Consider the following 26299-nt stretch of genomic DNA (forward strand, 5'->3'; position numbering starts at 1 on the left):
AAAAGTACCCACCCACATACGACGTTGGGATAGCAAGTGAGCCTCAACACCTGGATTTTAACCCATCTCGCTATGGCCAAAAAAAGCGGCACACTCAAAACAGATAGCTCAAGTCCAATCCATTAACATTCGATCAAATCTTGGTAAATTTTGATCGATTTACTCTTTTTTGTCTTTTTTCACTTTCTAGATTTATTCTTTTTCGTCTTCTTTCGCTTTTTTTAGTTTATTCTTTTTGGTCCTTTTTCACCCTTGTAGCAAAGTAAGTTATCTAGGGACTTGGCCTGCCGCTTTTTTTGGCCAGAGCGAGCCCATCCCCTCCGTATAACTTCCTACAAATAGAATGTTTCGACATGGGATATTCCCTGGACCTTGGCTTGAGATAATGGCCTGGAAGTTGACACATTAAAATCAGTGCTGTCAAGCATGCCACTCACATCTCGCCCCTTCTATTCAACTTTTAATTCTAAACACACTTATTGTAAATAACTAACCAAACTCTTTACTTTATCTCTACCATCATTTCTTCCCTCATTCTTGCCGAAAAATAAGCCACCCGGCGTCCCCTTTCAGCCTTTTAATTATTTCACCATTGTTGGCCCTCTCCCTTCTGGTCCCTTTCTACTCCCCAGTCCCCCACGGGTAGTCCTCGACCCAACACCGACGTCCCTTGGCTTAACTAAGCCTTCGTTACATACTCATCCCCCTCCAGATTTTCATAATCATCCCCCCTCTCCAGCTTCACCCGCTCCAACTGCTGGCTAATGTACGAATGCAAATGCTTGTCCGCCTCCGACCTCGCCTTGACCCTCTCCGGATCATTCAGCAGCGCCGGGTTGATCGACCCCCTCCTATCCCCGTCCCCATTCCGCTGTGTCTTCTCCCGCTTGTCACCATTCTCTTTCTTCTGCGCCCCATCCCCGTTCTGACCAAGCCCACCGTTGACGGCCTCGTCATCCTCATCGTCATCGCCGTAGTCGCTGCGGGCGGCCAGCGAGCGGTTTGTCGAGCTGCGGCGTAGACGTGGGGATAAAACGCTGGGTGTTTGCGCAGTGTCTTTGGTGCCACGCTGGATAACGTCGTCAAAATAATGCGACATGCCCGCGCGCGGGGTGCGCGGGGTTTGCGGCAGCCGGCAGTTGACGCTGGAGTAGGGAATGGTTAGTACGGGACAAGAGGGGGTAAACCAGCATAGGAGGGAGGAGACGGATGTGGGGGCTGTTTCTTACCCAGTATCATGGATCATGCGCGCAATTAGACCAGTCCAACCGCACTGGTGGGTGGCACCGAGACCGCGACCGTTATCGCCGTCAAAAAACTCATAAAACCACAGGTAATCCTTCCAGTGAGGGTCAAAGTCGAGCACCTCATTGCCCCCGTTGATGCTGCGGCGTCCGTCGTTGTCGCGCACGAACAAATGTTGCAGCCGGTGCTGGATCTCCTCCGAGACGTGGCCCAGATGCATGTAATCGCCCGAACCAACAGGGCATTCAACCTGCAGATTCTGCCCAAAGAAGAGGAAGAACCGCTGGAGCGACTCGACTAGCAAGAAGTTGACACACAGCCAGATGGGCCCGCGCCAGTTGCTATTGCCACCAAACAGGCCGCTGTCGGAGTCGCCGGGAACGTAGCTGACACCAAAGGTCTGGCCGTTTACATCCATGGAGACCGGGTGATCCTTGTGATACTTGGACAGCGAACGGATGCCGTGGGGGCTGAAGAACTCCTCCTCGTCCAGCATGCGCTGGAGAATCTTCGTGAGCCGGTCCTTGTTGACGAGAGACAGGAGGATACGGTCGCCTTTACCACGCGTGCGGATGCTATGCATCGTCCGCTCAGCCACGTCTTCGCGGTTGTTCACAAACCACTCGACCCGCTTCTTGAAGGTCGGCAGCCGGTTGATAAGTTCTGGCTCCAGCGTGAGCGTGGCGTACAGCGGGATCAGTCCGACCAACGACCGGACAGGCATCTGCTGGATCCAAGGGCCACCCCACGAGATGGCATCGTAGTAGAAGCCATCTTCTTCGTTCCACAACGACTGCTCGTCGGTCTGGCCCATCCGGAACGTCATGGCGTCACTAATGAGGATGAAGTGCTCAAAGAACTTGGTCGCAATGTCCTCGTAGATGCGCCGGTGCTTAGCGAGCTCGAGCGCAATGTTGAGCATGTTGAGACAATAAAAGGCCATCCAGCCCGTGCTGTCCGCCTGCTCTAGTGTGCCGCCTGTCGGCAGGGGCTCGGAGCGGTTGAACAGACCAATGTTGTCCAGGCCAAGGAAGCCGCCTTCGAATACATTCTTGCCCTCCACATCCTTGCGGTTTACCCACCAGGTGAAGTTCAGCAGCAATTTCTGGAACACGCGCTCGAGGAAATCAAGATCCTGTCGGCCGTACAGCTTGCGCTCAATCTTGAAGACACGAAAAGTTGCCCAAGCGTGGACGGGCGGGTTGACGTCGCCAAAGTTCCATTCATACCTGGAAAGAAGCGTCAGCCGTTATTCTCCCTCTCCCTCCCGTTCTCACCAAGGAATCAGGAGATTACTTACGCAGGAAGCTGGCCATTAGGATGGCAGTACCACTCGCGAGTGAACAAGTCAAGCTGCTTTTTGGCGAACTCCGGGTCTATCATGGCCAGAGTGATGCAGTGGAAACTAGTATCCCAAGCCGCAAAGAAAGGGTACTCCCAAGAGTCGGGCATGGATAAGATATCGTCGCAATGCAAGTGTTTCCACGCAGAATTACGAATCCCTTTGCGGCCCGGCGGTGGAGGCGGCTGGCTGGGATCGCCATTTGCCCACTCCTCCCAGATGAAGAGGTAATGTTGCTTGCACCACATCATGCCAGAGAAGGCCTGTCTCTGGATGTTGCGGAGGTCGTCAGCCATGGGTAGGGGGCTGATGTGGTAGTAAAAGTCATCAGCCTCCTCCTTCTTGCGCTCGATGATGTCGTCGAACTCTTCCTCGTCGAGGTACGTCTCGCACTTCTTGGAAAAGCGGAACCGGACGACTGCCCTCATTAGTACGAGCATCACATATGTGATGATCTCAGGGGTACGTACCAGCACACTCGCCCGGCTTGACACCGCCATCTTCATTGAATGAGAACCACGCGGCAGCCTTGGTGCCAACCTGATCCGGGTTGATCGCGCCCTTCTCCTGGTCGACAATGTGGCGATGGAAAGCATCCTTGACATATTCCGACTCGTTTTTCCCCTTGTACAGCAATGAGTAGTTCGTCTCGTTTTCCGTGAACAGAATCTCAGGCTGTACATCTTCTTCGCTGGCGCCAACGCCAGGCGATGGGGACAGAAGAACGTAGCGGTCACCTAGCTTGTGGTGTTTCGTCTTGATCAGGTTCTCATCGTGAATTCCCATCGACGGCCGGTTTTCGGCAGGCTCGCGGCCCCAGGACCATGTGTTGCGAAACCACACATGAGGGATGATGTGTAGCGGAGAGGGGTCAGGGCCTCTGTTCCAGGCAGTCACCCGGAAGAGCAGCTCATCCGGGTCATCGTCTTCCTTGGCCGTCTCGATGAATATATCCCAGTAGCGGTCCTCGTCGAAGACACCAGTGTCGAGAATCTGGTACTCCTTGTCTGTCTTACCACGTCGTGCATTCTCGTCGCGCAGGTCGTCGTATGGGAAGGCCTTCTGCGGGTACTTGTATAGATACTTCATGTACGAGTGCTGCGATGTGTGAGTGTTGTGTTATCCGCTTGCATGACATAGCCTATTTCTTACCGTCTGAGGAAAGGTAAGTCAGTAAACGCGTTTCTAACGGCTCAAGGGGAGCGCTTGATTACTCACAGGTGTGTTGTCTAGGTGGAAATGGGCTTCCTTGATACTCTCACCATGGTTCCCCTGTGGGTTCGATAGGCCAAAGAGGCGTTCCTTGAGAAAGGGGCTGACACAAGGTTTAGTGATCTGGGCCGGATAAAGTACTGTTGTGGAAGAAGCAATTGGCTCTTACTCTTTCTCGTTCCAGAAGGCAAAGGCAATGTTCTGGTAGCCGTGGGTGTCGCAAACACCGGCAATGCCGTCCTCACCCCAGCGGTACGCGCGAGAGCGGGCATGGTCGTGCGGGAAGTCTACAGAGTGTTTCTGTGAGCGGGCCAAACCCAATTGAGTGGTGGCTAAGAGCAATTGGGCACAACTTACGGCTCCAGGCATCGCCGTCCTCGCTATAGTCCTCTCGCACTACACCCAGTCAGTCGTTCCTGTTGCAGCACACATCCATCACACCTCCTGAAAAGCCCTTGTGCGTAAAGAGTTGGGAACTTACCCGTCGCCCACTGCCTCTCAGCGACGTAAGACCCCCATTTCTTCCAGTACTTTGTGCGCTCGCGGTCTTGCTTGAGCCTGCGCTCTTCCTCGGTGAGGTACTCGTGGCTATCGAAGACAGGCATGGTGGTGACGGGAAGCGTGACAAAAACGCCACAGCCGAGGTTCGATTTGGGTGTTTAGGGAAAGGTAAGGAAATTGGATAGATAGAATGTAGGAAGATTGAAAAAGTCCTCGGTAGCTGTTGTCCCTTTGCCCCTTCTTCCGTGGTGTTTCAACTCGGTCCCAACTTCAGTTCCCGCGGCAAACGGCACGGCGCAGCTACAAATAACCACAGCAGCAACGAAAGCTCAGTAAGCACCGCCGCGTTAAAGGATCCAATTGCCCCGCAACAACTGATAGCTTGGCATGGATCCTGGTGGGGAGAGCACAAGACTTAAAAATGGCCCGGAAGAAGAATGCGAAGGAGAGCGTGAGGGAAAGAAGAGGTAGGGAAAGGGGAAGTAACAGGCCGGAGGACGGGAGCACACGGGAGTTTTTGTTAAAACGCACAGCGGCCAACTGTGTTAAACAAATTGCCGGCACTTATCTAACAATGGAAACCTACCAGGCTTAGCGAGCTTAGGCAAGACGGCAAGTTTGGGTACCTGGTGGTACCACTATTTTCACCCATATCGCCGTTCCGTATCAATCAATGAGGGGCGCGGAAACGGAAGCGTGGAAGCGGGGAGCGAGAGCTCCTGGAGAGGCGAGCCAGCAAACCCAAGGCATGGATGAGAAACCCTGGACAAGACCAGAGCAACGGAACCCCGGAAGCTGTGCAGGGGGAAGAGCCTGATGGGCGGGAACCTAACCTGGAACCTCAAGAAAAAAATATGGATGTTGTGCTAGGTGGTGCGACTCCAGAAGCCTAGAACATCGGATCGAAACCGCCAACGACAGAAAAAAAAATGTCCATCGGGGCCTGGGCGCTTCGCAGAGTCGCAAAGCCAGCCCCTCGCAAGCTCTGTGACGTCAGACTCTGGCGCCAACGTGAGCCCCGCCATTGGCCTGCCGTCGCCTAGAACCACAGGGCCTCAATGAGGCTCGACAGGGCCTGGCAACCCGAGGCTTGGCGCCGGCACCGGGCCGGCCGTCGGGTTAGGTAGAAGTACTCCGTACTTCTCCATTTGTAACGACCTCTGGAGGTGGACGGGAAACCCGATGCCTTGTCGATGGGGGAAATCTTGAAATTTGGGGGAGAGGTGTGGAGGGAGTTGAAGACTGAGGAATACTATATAGCTTAGGCGGACCGAACAAATGGATACCTTTGTGTCCTTCAAGCTGCATTCGCAAGTTGTAGAGTTGGACCTGGATGCGCTGGGCAGGTAAGCAGGGTAAAAAAAAGATCGATGGACAGATCGAAAAGATGCGCGGTGACCCCCACATCTCCCGCTCAGAAAGATAACGGGAAAGGGGGGTTTGCATTCGCATGTTGAGTTCAAACCTTGTCAACTGCTGCACTGAAGAAATGGCCTGCAGCAGAGGTCTCATTCCGGAACAAATGCCCCGCTCCCAACATCCATCAAGAAGGAGGGCATCGTCGATGGCCAGGTGAATGGAAAAGGAGGTGAGAGTGTCTATCCCTCAAGGTTGTGTCAACCGAGTAAACCAACCATGGCCGCACGGCAGACCATGCCGCCCTATTCCGACCTCCCCGCAGGCAATGAACCGAGCACCCCAAACCTTTCTAAAGCTTTCGGGATCGAGGGGCACGATGACGGAACCGTGTTATCCCGCCGGGTCTCCACTTGGGGTGAGGAAATCAAGTGCACAAGGCATATGTGCATAGAAGAAGCAGTTAGGATATGAGAGGCGTCAACTATGATATGCTGAAAGCAAAAGAAATGACCTAAAAAATTGAGAACCCATTTCCCCGGGATATCAATCAACCGTTGCGCCTAACCGGCATGCACACATGTACGCAATATGCACAACACCTGCCAAACCGACGAACCTCCTGACTCTAACCCATTCACACCGCCGGGCATAGAAAAAATATGGCCCCCTCACAGCTTCGCCTTCGACGGCTTCGCCAGCGCCGTGGCGTCCAGATTAACCACCACCTCCCCCGTACGCTCACCATTGCCAAAGAAAACCACCTGTACCGTCAGATCATCGCGATACCGCCTCGACACGGGCGCCGGCAGCGTCAAAAGAGCCGATACTTGCTCCTGGTTCTTGCCGCCGAGCGCGTTCCGCACGAGATGTGTCGCGACGTTGAGATCCTTCACGACAAACGAGTCTCCTGACGACGAGTCGCGGCTACCCCGGCGAAAGGGGCTCTTTTGGCCGCTGCTGGAGGCATCTGAGGCGGCGGTCTCGACGGGAAGCCCGCTCTTGGCTCCAAAAATCCGTGTCCATACTGTATCAAATTGCGACCCCCCACTGCTAGGGCTGCCGCTACTGCCCTTGGTGATTTGTTGCGTCTCGATCCACTTGCCCACCAGGCCAACAACCTCCTCGTTGGTCAGCATCTCCCAGAGGCCGTCGGTAGCCATAACCAGGAAATCGCCGTTGTCGGGTTCGATCTTGGCGGTGGTGATGACTGGTTCGGCGGTCACGTAAGGGGGCGTTTTGAGGAGAGGCGGGATCGAATTGGCAAAGAAATGTTGCCTCAGCTTTTGCGAGATCTCGCGCGTCCACTTGTATTTCGCATCTCCGAACGCGCGCGTGGGCTCGAGACTACCTAGCACGCGGCCGTTGCGGACAACGTCCGGCTCACCAGGGTGTAGCTTGCGCAGCCGGGCAGCCTCATCAGGGTTGCTTCCCGTCTGGTCTACCGAGAGCGGCGTGGCGGTCCACTTGCCGGACGTCGAGCGGCGGCCCAGGACAGCCCGAGAATCGCCCGTACAGGCGACCTTAAGAAGCTTAGATTGGCTGTCGTAGAAAGATAGGAGCGCGCAAGAGCCGGACAGTGCGGGGGTGAGTAGCCCGGCCGCAGCAAGTTTGTTGTTGGCCTGCATGACCTTTTCCACGCTCTGGTTCACGATATCGTCGTCCAGCTTCAGGAAGCCCTTCTTGATGGCGGCATCGACCGCATCTTGTGATGGCATCAGGCTGGACGCCTGGTAGGTATCGTTGAGTTCGCGGGCTACAAACGTAACTAGGGCCTGGCGCAATTTGGCTGATGTTGTCCACCCACTGTAAAGAGTCATCTGTGAGCATGCTGTCTTGGTTTCACCCCGAACATTGTCAAAACTTACGAGTGTCCGTCAAACACACCCCAAAACATCCAGTCGCTACTCCCACCTTGGACCCCATTCCCATCCGGCATCTCCACAATCTTCTCCGCATGATCATCCTCAATCGGATCATTGCTTGGGAGCTGCACCAAATCATATCGCACCACACCCTGGCCACGGTTCACATAGTATGACTCCTCTGTCCGCCGCAACGCTTCGGTCGCCTGGTCCGGCGTCAGCATCTCAATAACACGCCGGCCGTCGGTGCCCGTGGTTTTGGAGATGGGCCCGTCGCCGACAAACGTGCCCGTGTGTAGATCGTTGGCGCCAATCACCAAGACCGAGCGCGTCGGCCCCATTTCGCCGCCGGCTGTGGTGGATGAGCCGCCCGATGCCGAAGAGTATGCCCGCGTTCCCAAACTGTCCGTTCCGTTGCCGCCGTACGAGTAGTATGCCCCGAAGCCCACTAGCGCGGAGACCACGGCCACCGACGCCCGCCGGTAGAACATGGATGATCTGAGTGGTTCGCCGGGTACCGGCGTGTTCCCGGCCGTTGGGATCTGGAGGCTATTGCTGTTGTTCGGTTTGTTGTGGCTGCCGTCACTGTTGCTGCGACTGCGTGTGGGTGGCGACGTGGAAAGGAATCGGCGGGTTGGAGGTGTGACGAGGGTGGCCCGTCTCCCAGTCGCAGTGGAGGAGGAGATGAGAGAAGAATAGCCCCGGCGCGGGTTAAATCGCAAGCCTCGCGTGCTGCATTGGAGGCTGGCTCGGAAGGCCTGAATGGTGGCACGACGCATTGCGGGTTGTTGTGGGCAGAGACGTGTCCCGTCTCCGGCGTCGATGGAACGGTCTCCGAGCCGAATCAAGTTGGTGAGCTGGGTTGACGGTGGCTGTTGATCTCTTGGCGACTAGGCAGTTGTATATTCGGGGTTAGGGTTAAAGATGGGTGTCCCCGTGGACTAGACAACTTCAAGAATTTGTGGCAGGAACGATCCAGCATGTTTGTTGTCTTGTCCGCTTCCAATACCCGTGGTCTGTTTCATTTCAAGAGGGCAACATTTAGGATGTTCCTTAGAAAATGCCTTACACCAGACACTCTAACTCAAGCACAAACATACCGAGTCGTTGACCCCGAGTTCTCGAGAAACTCGATCCTTGAAACATGAACATTTCTGACTGCTTTCGAAAGATCTGCAGCCACAATCTTCTCATTTCAGGCACGAACCGGATAGTTCTTACAACCGCAGTGGAGTTGCCGCTAGAGGAATGAATTTGTTGAACCCCCCTTCCTCGAACAATATCCCAACACCCCTCCATATCCTTGAGGCTATGACACTCCATGTCCAGTGTTAAGCGTTTGTGGCTTCCTATTTTGATCTACGCGTAGATTTAGTTAGCAAACCGGCTTGGTGGACGGAAAGAAATGCGTCTCCAATGAACAGCACAAACCTCAACACCATCAACCAGGACGTCAGATTCATAACCCCTGTTCCTTTCTCTTAACTTACACGATTTCTCGTAACACGTTCGTTACCCTACCTTTATTTTAATCCTTTTGTTTTGGTTTATTTTATGCCATTCTTTATTGACACCCAATTGACCCTCGGTCCTCGAAAACATGACGACCCTCTCAACCGTTCTCGTATTACTAGTTTCGTCCGTATTCGCTAGGCCGGATAACGAACATGTGTGGTCGTCAGCAACATAGGTGATGCGAGGTGACCACACACCACTTATTCTCTCAGACCCGTCCCTCACGCCCCTTGGGGCGCATCAAATGTATGCTCAGGGCGCCGCCTTTCGCAACCGGTACATTCGACCCGCCCGATACGACCAATATGTTGGAATCGTTGGTATCAGCCGCAAGGTTATCGACAACTCGCAACTACATATCGAGTCATCGGTGGACCGTTGCTCATCAGCCAGCGCCCTCGCGTTTATGCAAGGCGCATATCCGCCTATTCCACACGTCTCATGCGACACAGATGTTCCCAGCCACAACTGGCTTGCCGACGGCACAGTCATCAACTACCCGATGTGCGGGTATCAATATCCCAATATTCGAACCACAGTCCCTGAGCGGGATTCAGATTCAATTTGGTACAGCCCCTAGCCCAAGCCAGCTCTTCCTAGAGTACCACTAACAGAATATCTCTCCAGGAGCAATGGACATGAATCATGCACCAAGCTCGACAAATCGTTGCTTATGTTTTCCAACAACAGCGTAGCGGACTCGATATACGAAAATACCAAGGAGTTCTACAGCAAGCTCTTTGATGGTGTGTTCAACGAGGCGTTTCCCCGGTCCCAGGCCAACTTCTTCAATGCCCACGAGCTGTCCGACTACGCTCAGTACCGCCGGAACCATGAATCGGGGTTTACCTCGAGCGTACGATCCGAAGACTTGGACTTATTGCGGCACCTGGCGGCCCAGGAACAGTTCCTCAAATACGGACATTTGGGGAAAACTCCAAGCGATTTGACATCCGCCATCGCCGGCCGGACTCTCGCGTCCCGCACGGTGGCTTTGTTTGCAGAGAACATTGAGTCCCGGGGTACACGAAACAAACTCAATCTCGCTTTCGCTTCGCATGAACCCTTTTTGGGGTTCTTTGCCCTTGCGCAACTCACCACTGGCTCTTCCGCCAACCTGTTCTCGCGTCTCCCCGAGGCTGGTGCCACATTAACGTTTGAACTGTTCTCGGTAGATTCTGAGGACATCGACGATGCTTCTCCCTGCGACAGTCCGGACTGTCTCCGCGAAGCGACCTGCGACGGTACGGGTTCGTGCGATAATGCTCCGGGCATCGTTACCGCCGGGGTCTCCAGGATCACACGCCGCGGTCGCGGCCGGAAGAACAGGCGTGACAATTCGAATCCTGCTTTTGTATATCCCCCGATCGAACGACTTTACGTCCGCTTCCTCTACCAGAATCCCAACTACACCTCCCCCACTTGGTCCCCATCATCCATCAACGACGACTACACAGCTTACCCTCTTCCGCTCCTCACGAACGGCGGGGTTGATAGCACTGCAGTGTCGGTGCCATTCCGTCACTTTAGCGACACCATGTCAGCAGTGGGAGTCGCTAATGCTTCCGCATGGTGTAATGTCTGCGAAAGTACGGAGTCGGTGCTGTTTTGTAAAGGGGCTGTCGATGAGCCGGTCGCCGCGAAGCAGACAAATCGGTTAATGGCAGCCATGCTAGGGTCCGCCGGTACTTTGTTTGTAGTTGCCTTTGTGGGACTGTTCGCATGAGCCGAGCTCCGTCGCTGTTCGGGTACTATTGGTTGGGATTAAGGATGCTTTTGGGGTTGGGCTCTGTGGCTGGGGTTTCATTTGGACTCTTCGGCTTTGATGTTGGCAGCTCATGAACGGATGGGGGAAGCAAAGGCGGTACCCGGGGCAAGGAAGCACTCGCCGGGTCAGAAATGCCCGAAGGGGTCAAGTTGCTGAACCTTTCGTTGTCTGGCATACCTAAGGGGGTGCTACTGTGTCTTTGTTAGCAACCTATGCTCGATAATCGTAATGATAAATGGCTTAAGCGAAACTCTTGGGGGCTGTCATGATATGGGAGGTTCGCTGTTAAAAATAACAGTGTGCCTAGTGTAGCGTTAGCATTGCCCAACCCCTGCCGAGAAAACACCGATATCTATCCACAAGTAATAAAGTCGGCCTAAGGTCAGGGCATCGTTGTAAGGGGTCATGCTTTTTCTCCCCAGCCGCATTTGCACGCTGGTGTTCGAGTTTACATACCTAAACTACCCAACTGGGAAAGACTTCATATCAGAGGTTGTTTGATAATGGACATTTGGAGAGTCATAGCAATATGGGAATAGTAAACTGTAAATCTTGGTTCTATTCACGGCTGATGATGACGGTCGCCTGCTGTTGACGGCTAATACGGTGATACACCGACCACATAATAACCCCCCTAAACCTGTACCAATCTTCCTAGAAAACGAAAAAGTTCCATCGATCAAACTCCTCCCAATGCAGTAGTAGCCTAAACCCAAAAGATAAAAAAACAAGGCCATTATCCCCAAAGAAAACATAATTTCCATCGCCCTATAAACAGTCGAATGCTTAGATATTAAACCACAATTCCCCGTTGCGACCATCCATTCCTACCCTTCCACGCAAACAACACCAGCCCGCCTGCCACCCACACACTAGCCGCCATAGCCCAGAATGCGGGCGCATAGCACTCTTGTCCGTAACATAGATTATCTTCCTCGTTCTCAGCCCCGCCGGGACTGCCCGGGCCGCCGCCCCGAGTCTTCTCCACGCCGGCCTGGTACACAGCCGAGTAGACCACCCCCCACAGCGTGGCGCCCAGCGCGGGGAACATGGCGACGATTCCCCAGTTGGTGGCAAAGTTCTCGACGCCCCAGATGACGGTGATGATGATTGGCGTTAAACTGAACACGGCGCCGTAGCCGGCTCCGACGAGCCCAGAGATTAACCAAAAGCGGTCGCCGTGGTCTTGCGCAAAGCCAGAGGCTAGGCCAGCTAGGCCAAGAGAGAGGATCAGAGCGAAGAGGAGGAGGAAAGAGACGCGGGAGACGGAGAAACGTTGAGAGGGAAGCGGGTGGCCGGTGACGGCGGCTCGGGTGATTTGGACGTGGCGGGCCTTGGGACTAGGCGCTAGGAGGTCCGTGAGCGAGCCGGTGAGGAGGCGGGCGGCAGTGCTGGTGATGGCAACGATAGAGACGTGCGTGGCCGGAGAGGTGGGTTTTCCTTCGTAGTGGAGAGTGGGGGGGTAGAGAGTCTTGATGACGGTACCCATGTTGTTCATGAAGGCCTCGCCAGGGCCGATCATGAAGAAGAAGCCGAGGGCAAGGCACCACATGGTGTGGTCGGTGAGGAAACGGCGGGTCTCGGCGTTGAGCACGGTTCGCTTCTTCAAGCGGGCTTCCTCTTCCTCGGAATCCTTGACGGCATCTTCCAGCTCGTCAAATGGGTCGTCCCTCTCCAGGGTTCCGTACTGGCTCTCGGTCCTCCCTGGGGTAAACATGGCGCTACCGTCCAGGATCCCGCTACGCTCCAGCTCTTCGACGGCTTCCTCGATCAAGTCCTTCTCGTCCACGATCCGGAGCCCAAAGCAACCCAGAACGCCAACCACAACCAACAACACGGCTAAGAACACAAAGAACTTAAACACGTCTACCTCACCATCTTCCGCACCAGGCTCGTGGTTTAGAAGAAAATGGCTGCCCACCTGGCTCATCCACATGCCGCTCAACCCAAAAGCTGCAATGGGCACGGCAACCGCTAAACCACGGTGCTTGCCTTTGCCAAAGTTCTTCGCACACGTCGCGACGGAGCTCATGTACATGCAGCAGGTACCAACACCAATCGCCACAAACGCCAGCACCATCAACACATACCACTCTGCTGCGACACCGGCCCCTCCTCCTCCTCCCAGACCCCCATTTCCCTCCACAACCCCTCTTGCCCTCACGTACGCTCCGGCCGCCCCCGCATATCCACCCCCAAATGTCACCGCTGCCAGCAACGCCAACGGCGCCGGCCCGGCCCGATCACACAGGTACCCCAGCAGCGGTACCGGCGCGTACATGGCGACGGACGCGGCCGAAGCCAGGCCATTGACCTCGAACTGCGAGTAACGCAGACGGGCCTGGAGGATGGGCGCGTATAGAGAGAAGGCCGTGACGGAGCCGGCGCAGAGGGCGGAGAGGAGCGCGGTCAGGGCGGAGGTGAGGAGGCGTAGTCGGGCGCGGGAGCGGGCGGCGCGACGGGCCGGGGAGGAGGAGCGAGAGGAAGGGGAAGGCGACGGGCTTAGGGTTGAGCTATTTGTGGCTGAGGAACGGGGGCGGAGGAGCGGAGAGCTTTCAGCGGATTCATCGTCACTGGGGGGTGGGAACGGCATGTTGATTTTTGTTTGTAGTTGGGGGAAATGGCGCAGGACGAGATCGAGATGGATGGTTTGTTGGGGGCGGGAAACGTTATCTGGTATCGAGACGTCGAGCTTGGTCTGTCGGAGGGGGGGATTTGGGCGTGCAGATCGGGCTGAAAAGCCAAAACGCGGGATCTTTGGTTTAAGATGGACCGTGTCGCATCATTACGAGGGATATCAATCGATAATCGACGGTTATGCGTGGATAGGGGCTGGCGGCTTCGGTTGGGGATAAATGCCAGAGAGGATCGGGCTGCATCATGGACCCCAGCTTTTGAAGGTTTGGGGGAAGCTCCAGGGCATTGGTTCGGAAAGGCGAAGTGGAGGCCATCAGCCAGGCATTCCGCAGCGGGTAGACCCCAGCAAGGACCCCTAAAAGCCCGTGCCCGGCACCCAGGGGTTCGCCGGGACGCCACATAATGCCGCTTTTCCTTTCTAGGACGTCAATGCACTCACATACTGCGTGTAAGTAGGCACTGAGAGTCTACGACTCCCTAGCAGCAGCTTACACGTGTACCATGTAGATAGAGATGTATTCGATCATACGGACGGATTTAGGGCTCGTACATAGAAATTACAACAAAAAGTCAAAATGTCGCCTTGTGGCCTAAAAAATTCCAGGGTAAGTTCCACTCAAGTTATCAATGACCTCATACGGCCGCGTCACGTTGGTCTCCCTCACCTTCCTACATAGGCAGGTTATAAGTTCAAGCGGAACTCAAAAGACTCAACTCTCCGCAGCAAAGCAGGTATCATGACATTCAAGCGAACCGTTTGGGATAATCTTTACAATGGATCAGAATGAAGACAGCGGTAACCATCATCAAGCACAGCTTGAGTTCATCGATGAGCTCTTGCGTACCCGATTTCAGGTCTCAGTGGTTAGTTTTACACCTTCGTGTATTCACACTTGGGGTTGCCTTCCCAGTAACGTTTTTACTTACACGAAGTTCAGGGTAGAACAAACATCAAGCCCGTTCAAGATAGCCGCAAAACATTCCCTGGGCCGGAAGTCTTGACCTACCAAATCAGCCTCGACACACCCATAACTACTACCAACGATGGCACCAACCAAATCAACTCCCTTCAGCCAGGCTGTGTTGCTATCCCTAAGGGCACCGAGGTATTTGTGGTGCGCCTCATAAAGCTAGGCGGCAAGAGAATCCGCGTCAAACAGAACAACAGCATTGTCGAAAATGAAGTAGCAATAATGTCCCTTGCTTCCGCCGCGCTCCAAAAGTCTGCACCAAACATCGTACCACGGGTGTACGCCTGGGGGAGCGCCGATGTCAAGACAGACCAACCAGAATCAAGTTCCCAGGGCTGGATATTGCTGGAGTCAATATCTGGTCGCCGATTAGCAGACGTGTATGATGATATGGGCCCCGGCCAAAAGAGGAGTCTCTTCACCCAGGTTTCTGTATTGCTTAAGTCGTTTCAAACTTTCACATTGCCCGCAGGCATCACCAGATTCGGGCAGGTGACGTATGAGGACGATGGGCAGATAGTCAGTAAGGAAACCGGTTCTTGGCCGTCGTACGAAGCCTACTTCCGGGGACGCCTTGAGGCAGCGCTACGGGAAGCAGATCACGACGAGCACATCAAGGGCTGGGTGGACGATGGTCTGAGAGAGAGGTTGGGAAACTTTGTCACCCAGGGTTTGTCGGCACACTTCGAAGAATTGGGCTCCAAGGAGGAGAAAGTCGTGACTCACGCTGTAATCAGTACGTTTTGAGTTACAACCCCAGCATTATCACCTTTCCAGAGGGAGGTTAGGAATGTGCTAACCATCTGCCTTTGGGCGCCTAGACCCAGACAACATCCTCTTCGATCCAGAGTCAGGGCAAATCATAGGCCTCACAGGCTACGAATCGGCCTGCATTCTACACCCGTCATACGAGTTTTTTCGCATCCTCAGCGGTTTGAGTGACCATGATGTTGCTGATGAAAGGGAGGGCGGTAACGCAACTGGCGCCAGTGCTACGACAGAGGACTCGAGGGCATTTCGAGATGTTCTACGGGCAGCCGATATAAAACATCCTCAAAGCATTGAGGGCTTTGGAAAGGTTGCAAAAGTCGATGCCGTGCTGCAAGCAATCCGCCCACTGAGTCTCGTCGATACCAAAACATTGGAACTGCAGACGCGGGAAGCCATCATGCAATCCCGAGATGAGAAGAAGAAAAGTTTGAGCAAACTGCTCGATCGGCTAGGTTATTAACTCGAGTCGGGGCAGCTCTGACGAGGAAGAGAATGTTGTGTCCGTGTGCTCGAGCCCCCTGGGAGTGTAATGAAGGGGTCAAATAGATGAGACACATGCCAGTTTCTTCACCGTTATCAATATCTACATAGCCTGATGCCGTATTTGATGGCGTCGATACCAAGAGGCTGTGCGGCATTCCAACGATCGGATCCGATAACCGGCCTGACCCGAGGCTCAGGTACCCGGGCGCCAGGCCGGGAGCGGTACGAAGCGGAGTTTCCAATCGAAAATGCGGGCAAGGTTGGCGGAGTCACACACCGCAAGTCGGCTAGAGCCTAGACCTTGTGTCTGTCCCAGATCCGTTTGTCATGGAAACTGAGAGTTATGCAGAGTTTGGTGTGTGAAAGGAAGGTTGACGCGCCTTGGGGTGAAGGCAAGGTGGAAAAGGCGGTTGGGGGGGGACCCCGTCGGTCCGACAAGATAAGAAGAATGCAGCACGATAGGAAAAAACTGTAATAATGTGTGGCAGAAAGGTAAAAAGGAACGAAGTAGGGAGGGTCATGTGAGCATGAGAAGTTCTGAGAAAGGGTAGGCTTGAGGCAGGAGAGGTTTTCGGTGCAGCGGGGAAGGTACGGCGGAGTTGCCATTCATGGAGGTCGGCAGGCACGGCCCGGTGCCAAAATGCGCCAGGTTTGATGCGGCGCCGGGAGCCCCACCCTATTAGCAATTGCACCCACCACAGCACCCACTAGGCATAACGACCCGCTGAAAAACATGTGTCGCTGCCTTGCCCCCACACACCGACCTCTGGAACTCCGCCTTTGCAAGGACCCATCCTCCGATAGAGAAATGGTTCCATCATGGTCCGTCTATTGGTCTGCACGTCCAAGTTGCATTGGCTTCTGCAGTTTGGCCTCTCTTCTTCCATATCACATGCCGAGCGTGGTTGAATTAGATTTGCATCGCCGTGTCCGTGACATGTCCGTCCGCCGCCCTGCCGTCTGCGTTCTCGCGCGCTTCATAGCGGTATTGCCCGGATGAGCATTTGTCGCCTTTTTGTTCGTTCGTGTCGTGTCGTCAACGGGGAAAGTATTGTTGGATTTCAGGGTTGCCATCGGAGGTGGTGCCAAGCAAAGTATTGAGCGGGGCGCCGAATGTGTATAAAAGACTTGCCCCCTTGGTGATAGCTTCACTCAAGCAGCGCCCAGAGGCGGATTCTCGAGTCTTTCGTCCCGTTGCGTATATCCATAATTTGTTCGACATGGCCGTCGTGCCCTCCATTGCGGCTGAACATGGCCACGCCGTCCCCGACTACCCTCCTAAGACCCAAGACTGTCCCCAGGATCCCGAGAAGACAGTCACTCCGGAGGACGTTACTGAGGAAGAATCTGGACCACCTTCACCCCCAGTTGAGCAACTCCAGCGATGGAACGAGTCCCCAATCAACAGGTTCCGATACTTGACGACAAACTACTGCTTTGCTTTGATGGGGATGACAGATGGTTCACTTGGTGTAAGTCTGCCTTTCTGCTGATTACTTATTCGAAACAGAACATTTTACTGAACCCGTCCTAGGCACTTCTCCCATATGTACGTGTTTCGACGAATTTACTCTCTCGTCCTAGTTGTCTTCAGATTGCTTAACCCAACCCAACTCTCTTCCAGATCGAATCTTACTACAGCATTAGCTACACGGTCGTCTCACTTGTCTTCCTTTCCCCTTTCGTGGGCTATCTCCTCGCCGCATTACTGAACAACCTGATCCACCACTACTTCGGCCAGCGAGGCGTGGCTATCATAGGGCCGGTCAGCCGTCTGATCGGCATCGTGCCTCTGGTTTTCCACCCTCCATACCCAGCCCTACCCGTGATCCTGCTCTTTAGCGGCTTCGGTAACGGTATCGAAGACTCAGCCTGGAACGCCTGGGTCGGCAATATGCAACATGCCAACGAGCTGCTTGGTTTTCTGCACGGCTCTTATGGACTCGGCGCCACCATCGGCCCCCTGATCGCCACCGCTATGGTCACCCGCGGTGGCTTACCCTGGTACACCTTCTACTTCGTTATGATCGGTGCCGAGGCAGTAGCACTGAGTTTAGCTGGGCCGGCCTTCTGGAGTGCCACCGCTAAAGTACACCGCGCTGCCATGCACGCGGCCAGCAGTGGCTCAACTGAGTCCAGCGCCAACGGTGCCGACGGCGGCACCCAGACTCGCACCACCACCCGCACCGTCCTCCTCAACCCTATCACCTGGCTCGTCGCCTTCTTCCTCCTCGGCTACGTCGGCGCCGAAGTCTCACTCGGCGGCTGGATCACGACCTTCATGCTCAAAGTACGGCACGCCGAACCTTTCCTCGCCGGCCTCAGCTCCACCTTCTTCTGGCTCGGCCTGACCGTCGGCCGCGTTGCCCTTGGGTTTGTCACTGGCAAAATCGGCGAGAAATTCGCCATCTCTCTCTACCTGGTTCTCTCCGTCGCCCTACAGCTTCTCTACTGGCTCGTCCCCAACTTTGCCGCGTCCGCGACCTTTGTCGCCCTCCTCGGGTTCTTCCTAGGCCCACTCTTCCCGGCAGCCATCGTGGCCGCGACCAAGCTCTTACCGAAGAGCTACCACGTCTCGGCGATCGGGTTTGCCGCGGCGTTCGGTGGCGGCGGGGCCGCGATCTTCCCGTTCGCCGTTGGTGCCATTGCGCAGCACAAGGGCGTGGAAGTGCTGCAGCCGATTGTGTTGGCGATTTTGGCGTTTATCCTGGCGATGTGGTTGCTGTTACCCGGTGGCCTGCGCGTGGGCGGGTTGGAGCGGGCGAGGGAGAATCGGGAGACGGTGGGGCAGAATCTGATGCGGCCGGTTGCGTGGGTGAAAAAGTTGAAGAAGACAGGATGATTATAGTGACAAGGAGGAGGCAGAAATGGGTGAAAGGGGTGAGTTTCGCCTGTTTTGGTTGAGTTTCACGTGGCCTTTGACAGCTTTAGCGGTTAGTGCTGTGTTTGGATAAAAGGTTCTTAGTATATTTGGGTCATAGAAATGAGGTTTAGAAAGTTAAGGCCGTTGGGCGTTGGGAGTCGGAAACGGGAATCAAAGTATTAATAGAGATGCATCAAAGCTCATTGACTCACCTTGAGATATGTGTGGACGCCAGCTCTTGAGGGTAAGAGCCTCAGTCAGGCACATCAAGACCCGATACTCCCGTCTCTAACGCAAAAGAGTACACCAACATTTGGCAAAGGAAATTCTATCAGGATGCATTTTGGACTATTATACAGCCAACCCCCCTGTCAGGACATGCATCTGCCCAAGGGCTCTATGCTCTATGTGCAAGCATGCTCGCCCGAGACACAAACATGGCAAAGAGAGAAAGAGAGAACCAGATCCCGCCTCTAGAGTTCACACCAAAGAAAACAAGCGAAAGGTAGAACCAAAGCTCCTTTTTTGCCTCTTCTCAACCTTCAGGAGATCCGCACAGCAAAAGCTGTTGGATCATCTCCGAAATCGCCCCTTCTGTCGTCGCGGGATGACGTAGTGTTTTGTCGTGAACAAGCCAGAAGGGAAACTTGAGCACATGGTTTCCGCTGCTGTGGTTTTGCTATCGTTTAGCTAGCAGCTATTTGGTCCGCTCTACCGGTACGGTGTGTTAAATCGCGGACCCCATTTCCGCCCCTGTACCCCCATTTTTTCGTCATCGTATCATCGTTGCACTTATTTGCTGATCTCAACACCGCCGGTGGCACCAAGCTGTCATACATTGTCAGTTACTTCTCTTAAAAGGTGGGGAGTGATGGATAATGGAGATGTAGTGCCCCGGCATTTTGTAGATCGCGCGGAGCTAGTGGGTGTTGTCAAGCGTAGCGGAGAGAACAATGGAACATACCATCTTCTTGACGTCACTGTAGGTACAGGTAGTTAGCATGTGTTACAACATAGAACAAATCAGGGGGAAAAGAATCGAGGTCGACATACCCGTAGATGGCGAACTGGCCAGCGGTCAGAGTACCAACCATGAAGAGACGCGCACCAATACCGGCGTACGAGCCGCGGAGGCCGAGCTCCTTGGCGATCTTGATCAGGCGAGAGGTAGTGCCCTCACCGGGGAGGCCCTTGGTCTTGTTGATCTTGCTGAGCATGGTGTCGGCGGGCTGGGAGACGATGGCGGCAGCGAAACCGGCGATGAGACCGCTGCCAAGGTTGACAATGGTCTGCTGGCCGTCGGACAGGTCCTTCTTGGGGAAGACACGGAAGACAGCCTCGGCGACCTTCTCGTACACGACGAACTTGGCCATAGTGTAGGGGATCCTGCGGGGTAACATGTGTGAGCATCCTGTGGTAATCACGATGAAACAGCAAGGGGAACGCAACCGGACTTACTGCTTGAACAGGATAGGACCGAAACCGGCGTAGAAAGCGCCAACACCCTCTTGCTTGAGCATCTTGCCGAAGCCGCTCACAAGGCCGCTGGCATAGGTGGGCTCCGAGACGAGACGGATACGGGTGGCCTCCAAGGGGCAGAGGGCAATATCGGCGAAGAACTCGGCGGCGGCGGACGAGGCGAGGTAGACACCAGTGCGGTACTGGGAGGCGTTCTCGAGGCCGAGGATGTTGATCGACTGCTGCTTGAAAAACTCGTAACCGCCGAACTTGAAGGCACCCTGGAGGAAGTAACCGGCGAAGGTCGGGCCGACACCGGTCAAAAGAGCGCCAGCGCCCTCAGACTGGACTACCTTCTTGAAACCACCGATCATGCCATTGTTGTAGGTGACGGGGTCGAGCTGAATGCGGGTCTTCACGCTGGAGAAGGGGGGCAATGTGTCAGCCGTGAACATTTGGTGCGCAGTTAACAGAAACAAGCCATCCGTCCAGGCTGTGCGTTCCCGGGCGCAACACGCTGGCGGATGGTGTGAAACCCAGAGGATGGACATACACATCGACGGGAGTGAGAGCACCGTGGGTGACCGAGCAGCAAATAGCGCCGGCGAAGGCGAAGCGGGAGTAGAGACCCAGCCCGCTGAGCTGGGGCGCGGGGGCATCGACCTTGGCAGCCATTGTGTGTGATTTAAGAAATTAAGAAGAGAACTAAAGGCGGAGTGGAGTGGTTATGTCGTCGACACGCGGAGGAGTCGCGGGGTCAATTGGGCCTGACGAGAGGTTTCCGGAGTGGTTTGGCAGTGAGCCTTTTTGGAAAAAGTGAGGTCTGGGGTCGGTGGCTTAAGTTCGGGGAAAGCGGACTGAAAAAAATTGCCCGGCAAATCCCGGAAACACGGCGCTGCACGGGCCACACAGGCTGGAAGGGTGTTTCTTGGCAAGGAGCCAACCGCAATGTTTCCGATTTCGATTTTCAAATTTCAGATTTCGCCATCGCCTCACGAGGTATCAAGGGAAGTACACTACTTCGTGCACCAGCGACTACTGGACTTTAATCCGGTGTTCTCAAATCTCGAGAATACCAATATTTCTTAATCCAACTCAACACTATTTCAAACATTTTCTTTGACCATCTTATTTTCAACCCCATCAGCCCCGGCGCCAAAGAGGAGGAGGCTGGTTGTTGGTCCTACAGTACACTTCTGCCGGAGATTCCCAAGCGCACAGCCAGGGTGTTTGCTGCGCTTTTTGGCGGTCTCTGCACTCTTGCGGCGGGCCTGCGGACCTGTCAGGGCAGCCCCCTGACGCATGTGGCTCACTGACTCGTCGTGGCGTCCTCGTTCGTCATTGGGTGTTTCAGGGGGTCAGCCCTGAAGATCGGATACGTACCCGGTAAATACGGGGAAACGTGTACGAAGTACCCCGGGCCGTCCCCGACAGGAATGAGAGTGCCCTCTCGCTGATTCACTGATGAGCCTCATCTGCAAACCTCTCTAGACCGCATCACTTCACTCTCTCATCCCTTGAGATACCAAAGCCCACGGTACCATCGACTTCGAAAAGAACTTCCTTTCGCCCGCGACGACCGGAAACTACGGCCGAATTACCTAATATTATCTAACATATGGGGTTGTATGTTGGCTGCCAAGAATGTCGGTCCAGCTGTATCTCATCCGCGCGCTTTCCCACGAAGTTCGTTTGCCAAACGCAGGAGATAAAACTCTCTCGCCTCCGCTGGCAACTTCTTGAAGCTATTCACAATTCGAGCGACGTCCTGCCGCCCCTTTTCGTAAGCGCCCAGGTCCCGGTTACCGTACACATCGCGCCCCGGCGCATACAAGACATTCTCCAGGTCTTTGAAAAAGACGTTAACTGCGATGCTTTTGTCTGAGGTCGGTGTTGCGGTGTGTAGCCATAGTGGGGGCAGAAAGAGCACATCCCCAGGAGACACCATAGCCTCGTGTGGCCGAGTATGTATGAGCTCAGGGGACCCGAGCGATGAGAAGACATCGATACCAGAACTGGACGCCCCTGGAGCGAACGGGAAGTGTTCGACGTCCGACGGTGGGAAGAGCAGGAGCCTTTTCGAACCACTTATTTGGCAATATACGTTGGCCATGACCTGCGCCCTGTGTTAGTGGGCTTAATAGGAAGGACAAGGAGAGATGCTTACATCGTAGTGTAGCCACATATTCACCGGCCCAGACATCCTCAATACAGAGCTAAACAGGTTCTCTTCGACAAGAGAGAGTTGGGGGGGCAACACAAAGTCTGGTGCCAGAGACGGGAAGTCCTCGGCCAACAAAGCAGGATGTTCAGTCGGCTTCTCATGCGACAAAGCCCTCAAATACAACTTGTCGCCCTTATCCACTCTTTGAGTGAACTCGCCAAACCCAGTCGTGACGTACCGGAAGTTTTTGGCCGTGAAATCCATGGCCTGGCTTGCGGACTCATGGATAACGATCTGCTTTGTTAGTTTCGTGCATCGTGAGGTTGTCACAGGGCATCAAATCATACCTCCCGGTCCGCTCCGACCTTATCCACGAGGTAATCCGAGGTCCAGTTTGCGACGCAGCTTCCCATATCCAACCCTTCCAGCACAACAGGTCGGCCAGCACGAACCACTTTGGCAAAATCGTCCGCTGTTCCCAACCTTAACCTTGGGATCGGGGTGGGCTCCGCCGGCTCATGGTTTCCTTGCTGCCGCGGGGCTATTGGCAGACCCCGCTGGGTTGGGATGACTTCAACCGCCCTCTCATGAACCCATGGAAGTGCGGGGGCGGGCACCATCTTGTCAGCCCCGGGCAAACGCAGATGATACACTCCCTTATTCCAAAACGTGCCCATTGAGAAGCACGTAGCCCCGCCTCCGACGACCACGATGCTCTCATTCGCGATCCGGACCGCGGAGTGGCCCACAAACATTGGCCGTGGTATCGATGTCTCTTTGTAGCTCTGACTAGCCAGTCTGCGGGTGATGCGGAGTTCATCACCCCACAAAGAGCACAAGACTACCTCGTCTTGGTTGCTCAAGAGGTGGTCCCGGGCAACACCGCCTATGATAAGAAACTCGTTCACGTGCGTAAAACAGGTTGCGCCGAATCGGGTAAGTAGCCAGGATGCCTCTCCCTGTGTATCTCCGATGATTTTGAGAGGTGTGAATTTGATCGTCGGTTTCTATGTTTCTGTCAGGATCTTTCATTAACGTCTTTGTAGACGTGGGATGGACAAGACAGGAACAACATACCTGGAAATCTGAGACGTCCACTTCCCAAGACAACGCTTGACGAGAAATAAGACCATCCTGTAAACCGCCAAGATAAATACCCCTGAAGTGACCCATGTCACCACCGCTCTGACAAGCCAGCGTTGCCCCATAAACGGCAGCTGGTTTCCCTTCCCCAAGAACCTCACAGCTCGTCCAGCCGTTATCGGCGTGATACACGAGACATCCGTCCCATGCGCCCCTTTCTCCCCTCCCACCGAGAAGGAGGGCCAGCCCCGAAGCCCTCAGGGCTGTGACAGCATGCCGGTGAAGAGGCGTCGGCAAATCATGAGTGGGTTCCCAAGTATTTGCGGTCTTATTAAACAGCCAACAATCCTTGAGCGGATTGGTCGGCGAACCGCGCCCGCCTGCTAATAGGACGCCGTTGTCTCCTAAATCGGTCAAGGAGTGGCACATTCTCGTTGATGGTGCTCCCCCCGCAAAAGTCATGGACGGTATCCCAACACCTGGTTCATCCTGGCTGAATACATCGTAGGATTGTAAACGGGCTTTTGTGCCCAGCCCCAGTATGTTGAGAACGGACGGTGTCTTAGCTCCCGGGTGGGACAATTGCATAGCAGCCGCAAAGCGCCGCTGTCCTCTTGTCCCCGCGCACTCGTCAAACTGCAGCCGGGCCGGCTCGACAGGGAACTCGGATCCGGAGGGTATTAACGGGGCCGGCACTGCGCTTACATCATTCCCTGAGCCAACCTTCGCATGGACAACGCAGTAGTGGCTCGCAAACAGCGCGAACTCCTCCCACTCATCAAACGGCTCGATGTCATCCAGCGCAAGGCGCTCCGCGGGGGACAGGAATGTCTCGTCAGCCCACGCCTGCCAGAGCGTCCAAACTTTGGCCGAGTCCCAGCCGGAGGAAGAGAAGCGGGTGTGTTGGTGGGCGACGGTGGGGTAAGTGCCCACGGCTTTGAGCTGGGTGTTGAGTTTGCCAAAGTGGCTGAGCATAGTGGAGGCGAAAGGGTGGTGTTCGCCGTCGGGGAGGATTTGTTCGAGGAGAACGAACTCGGCTACGTCGAGTGTGTTAGTAGAGCCGCGCCAACCTGATATCGAGATGTGACGGCAGAATCCCTTACCATTCCCAATTCCCGACGCCCACGAAATCACTTGGTCCGCCCCCTCCCTCTCCATATACGTAATCGACACCTCTGCAACAAAAATGAACTCGCACTCCTCTAAACTGCCCGCCATGGCCTCCAAGCCTTTCCACAACGTCGTCAGTTCTCTCAAGTCACATCCAATCTGCGCATACTGGTTGCTATCAAATACAACCGGCTTGGGCAAGTCGGCAGCTCCATCCTTAAAATCTGCCCCTTTCACACCCGTCAGCATACCCAGAAGCTCTGGCGTAGCCAGCACAGTCCGCCGCTTCCGCTCGATCAAGTCCGGGAAATCGACATCGACAAACTTGACGCCCGCACAGCTGTCTGCATAACGCGTGAGGCATTGCCATGGAAGAACGTCGCTGTGACCCCATACACAGTTAGTCCCTCCTTCTTACATTTGCCCGACGTGAAGAAAAGAGAATGAACAATCACGGGCCAACTGACCTCCCACACCCTAGATTTATCACCACACCCCTTTTCCCTCGGCGCTGGACCCCGCGTAAGAAGTCCCGGACTAGAACGTCAATGACGCGCAGGCGCAACCAGTAGCCCCGATTGATGAGAGGAGCGCGGCGCTGAAACTTGGCGACGAAGTGGCGGAAGAAGGGTGGCTCGGTTGGGTAGTACAGCTTTTCGACTGATCGCTTAGAGACGATGCTGCTGTTGTTGGTCTGGGTGAAGGAGGTGTCAGCATGTGTCCGCGAGTAAATAGGTGAGTTGAGGTCGTTGTTGTGGTTCCAGTATAAGACAAAAGACAGTGAGGTTGGATATGAAACAGTATGAAGTTCACGAAGTGCAGGAGTGATCGTACCGCCATGACTTGATCGTCTTGAGCTTTGGCTTGGGCAGATTTGACCAGCCCGGCCTCGCCATTGGGAGCAGGTTTGGGCTTCTTCCCCATTGTGTGTGAAATCTTTGTATAAATCCTGCTTGTTTGGGGTCTGATGGTTATTCGAGTGGGGGAAAATTACAATGGTTTAACAGTATTTTTGAATCGTCGACAATTACTCAAAGCGGTTTGAGAAATTCCTCTTGAAGCATTCCACTTTTTTTTTCGTTCAGTGTTTAAAACCTGCGGGGTTCAACATATTTCATTCTTTTCGTCCGGAAGATAAACCCCAACCCGTGTGTTGCGATAAATGCCTAAAGGCCGCTACAATTTTATGCACACCGAATTTAGGGTATGATTACCGTCTCCTCAATTTCGAAGAGGATTGCAGCCATGTATGTCTTCAAAGTAGAAAAGAAGAACCACCATTCGTATCATTCGGAGCTCATACATCATCCATTCAAGGGTTAGGGTCGATTTGGTCGCTCGGCAACGAGCCCCTGAGCAGAATACACAAACCCAATACTGTTGGTCTCCTATGAAGGACAAGGAAATACGCACCTCTTCCAGGCCCTACAAGTATTGTTGCCGGGGTTGATGTCATTGCACCGGTATTTAAGGGCAAAAGGACTCGCTGTTCGCCTCTGGATGTGCATCTCAAATGACCCAGAGTGCGATTAGGGAGCGTCCTTGCCATTGCGCGTCATGTCCTTGTCGAAATAGTACCCACGGAATTCGGGATTTCAATATATGCGGTTCGTCCCGTGTCTGCGACGGGTAACCGAGAGGCTAAGGTCGTCGGTCTCGTAACCGCCCAAGGACGAAAGCAGGGCTGGCCCGGCTGGAGTGCATACACAAAGCAGCTGCGCTGGCACCAAGTCTGTCCAGACTTCCAGGCTTGTTTTTCATTGTCTGCGGTGGCCAGGCAGTGTAATTGCTACGGTTTAAATTTTTGAGGGATTCAGTTAATCGTAACAGCATTTTATTCTACCATTTTCGGCGTACTCCGATACAGGGCTAATTAGTTTGAGCATCCTTGGAGGAGTGGTCGGTCGAGGGTATTTTGGTAACACACTTGACTAGCAATAGAAAGACAGAGTTGG

At 54.4% G+C, this 26299-nt stretch overlaps 7 protein-coding genes across 7 annotated transcripts; 3 read left to right on the top strand and 4 right to left on the bottom strand.

Moving 5' to 3' along the window:
• Positions 1-679: 679 nt before the first annotated feature.
• On the bottom strand, positions 680-8300 carry C8A04DRAFT_36901 (protein phosphatase; the record flags this gene model as incomplete). The annotated part of the gene is made up of 10 exons (XM_062783688.1): positions 680-1145; positions 1230-2474; positions 2546-3005; positions 3058-3685; positions 3806-3902; positions 3969-4086; positions 4157-4195; positions 4281-4387; positions 6332-7462; positions 7525-8300. The coding sequence occupies 10 exons, from the start codon at positions 8298-8300 to the stop codon at positions 680-682; spliced, it is 5067 nt and encodes a 1688-aa protein (XP_062637433.1).
• Positions 8301-9121: 821 nt separating this feature from the next.
• C8A04DRAFT_11779 (histidine phosphatase superfamily) lies at positions 9122-10762 on the top strand (the record flags this gene model as incomplete). The annotated part of the gene is made up of 3 exons (XM_062777088.1): positions 9122-9190; positions 9371-9603; positions 9664-10762. The coding sequence occupies 3 exons, from the start codon at positions 9122-9124 to the stop codon at positions 10760-10762; spliced, it is 1401 nt and encodes a 466-aa protein (XP_062637434.1).
• Positions 10763-11597: 835 nt separating this feature from the next.
• C8A04DRAFT_11818 (major facilitator superfamily domain-containing protein) lies at positions 11598-13397 on the bottom strand (the record flags this gene model as incomplete). Its single annotated transcript, XM_062777104.1, has 1 exon — positions 11598-13397. The coding sequence occupies one exon, from the start codon at positions 13395-13397 to the stop codon at positions 11598-11600; it is 1800 nt and encodes a 599-aa protein (XP_062637435.1).
• An 818-nt stretch (positions 13398-14215) lies between these two features.
• C8A04DRAFT_28182 (uncharacterized protein) lies at positions 14216-15643 on the top strand (the record flags this gene model as incomplete). Its single annotated transcript, XM_062780554.1, has 3 exons — positions 14216-14305; positions 14380-15148; positions 15234-15643. The coding sequence occupies 3 exons, from the start codon at positions 14216-14218 to the stop codon at positions 15641-15643; spliced, it is 1269 nt and encodes a 422-aa protein (XP_062637436.1).
• A 1243-nt stretch (positions 15644-16886) lies between these two features.
• C8A04DRAFT_11804 (major facilitator superfamily domain-containing protein) lies at positions 16887-18508 on the top strand (the record flags this gene model as incomplete). The annotated part of the gene is made up of 3 exons (XM_062777098.1): positions 16887-17138; positions 17201-17215; positions 17291-18508. 3 exons carry the CDS (start codon positions 16887-16889, stop codon positions 18506-18508), a joined length of 1485 nt encoding a protein of 494 aa, XP_062637437.1.
• An 813-nt stretch (positions 18509-19321) lies between these two features.
• Positions 19322-20662, bottom strand: C8A04DRAFT_36905 (mitochondrial carrier domain-containing protein; the record flags this gene model as incomplete). The annotated part of the gene is made up of 5 exons (XM_062783689.1): positions 19322-19357; positions 19494-19509; positions 19583-19915; positions 19988-20407; positions 20541-20662. The coding sequence occupies 5 exons, from the start codon at positions 20660-20662 to the stop codon at positions 19322-19324; spliced, it is 927 nt and encodes a 308-aa protein (XP_062637438.1).
• A 988-nt stretch (positions 20663-21650) lies between these two features.
• C8A04DRAFT_11839 (S-adenosyl-L-methionine-dependent methyltransferase) lies at positions 21651-25268 on the bottom strand (the record flags this gene model as incomplete). Its single annotated transcript, XM_062777113.1, has 7 exons — positions 21651-22103; positions 22155-22445; positions 22499-23158; positions 23244-24271; positions 24338-24726; positions 24812-25038; positions 25179-25268. The coding sequence occupies 7 exons, from the start codon at positions 25266-25268 to the stop codon at positions 21651-21653; spliced, it is 3138 nt and encodes a 1045-aa protein (XP_062637439.1).
• Between the last annotated feature and the right edge of the window lie 1031 nt (positions 25269-26299).

The sequence above is a fragment of the Dichotomopilus funicola genome, assembly GCF_033296635.1.
Source record: "Dichotomopilus funicola strain CBS 141.50 unplaced genomic scaffold C8A04scaffold_27, whole genome shotgun sequence".
Taxonomy (NCBI): Eukaryota; Fungi; Ascomycota; class Sordariomycetes; order Sordariales; family Chaetomiaceae; genus Dichotomopilus; species Dichotomopilus funicola.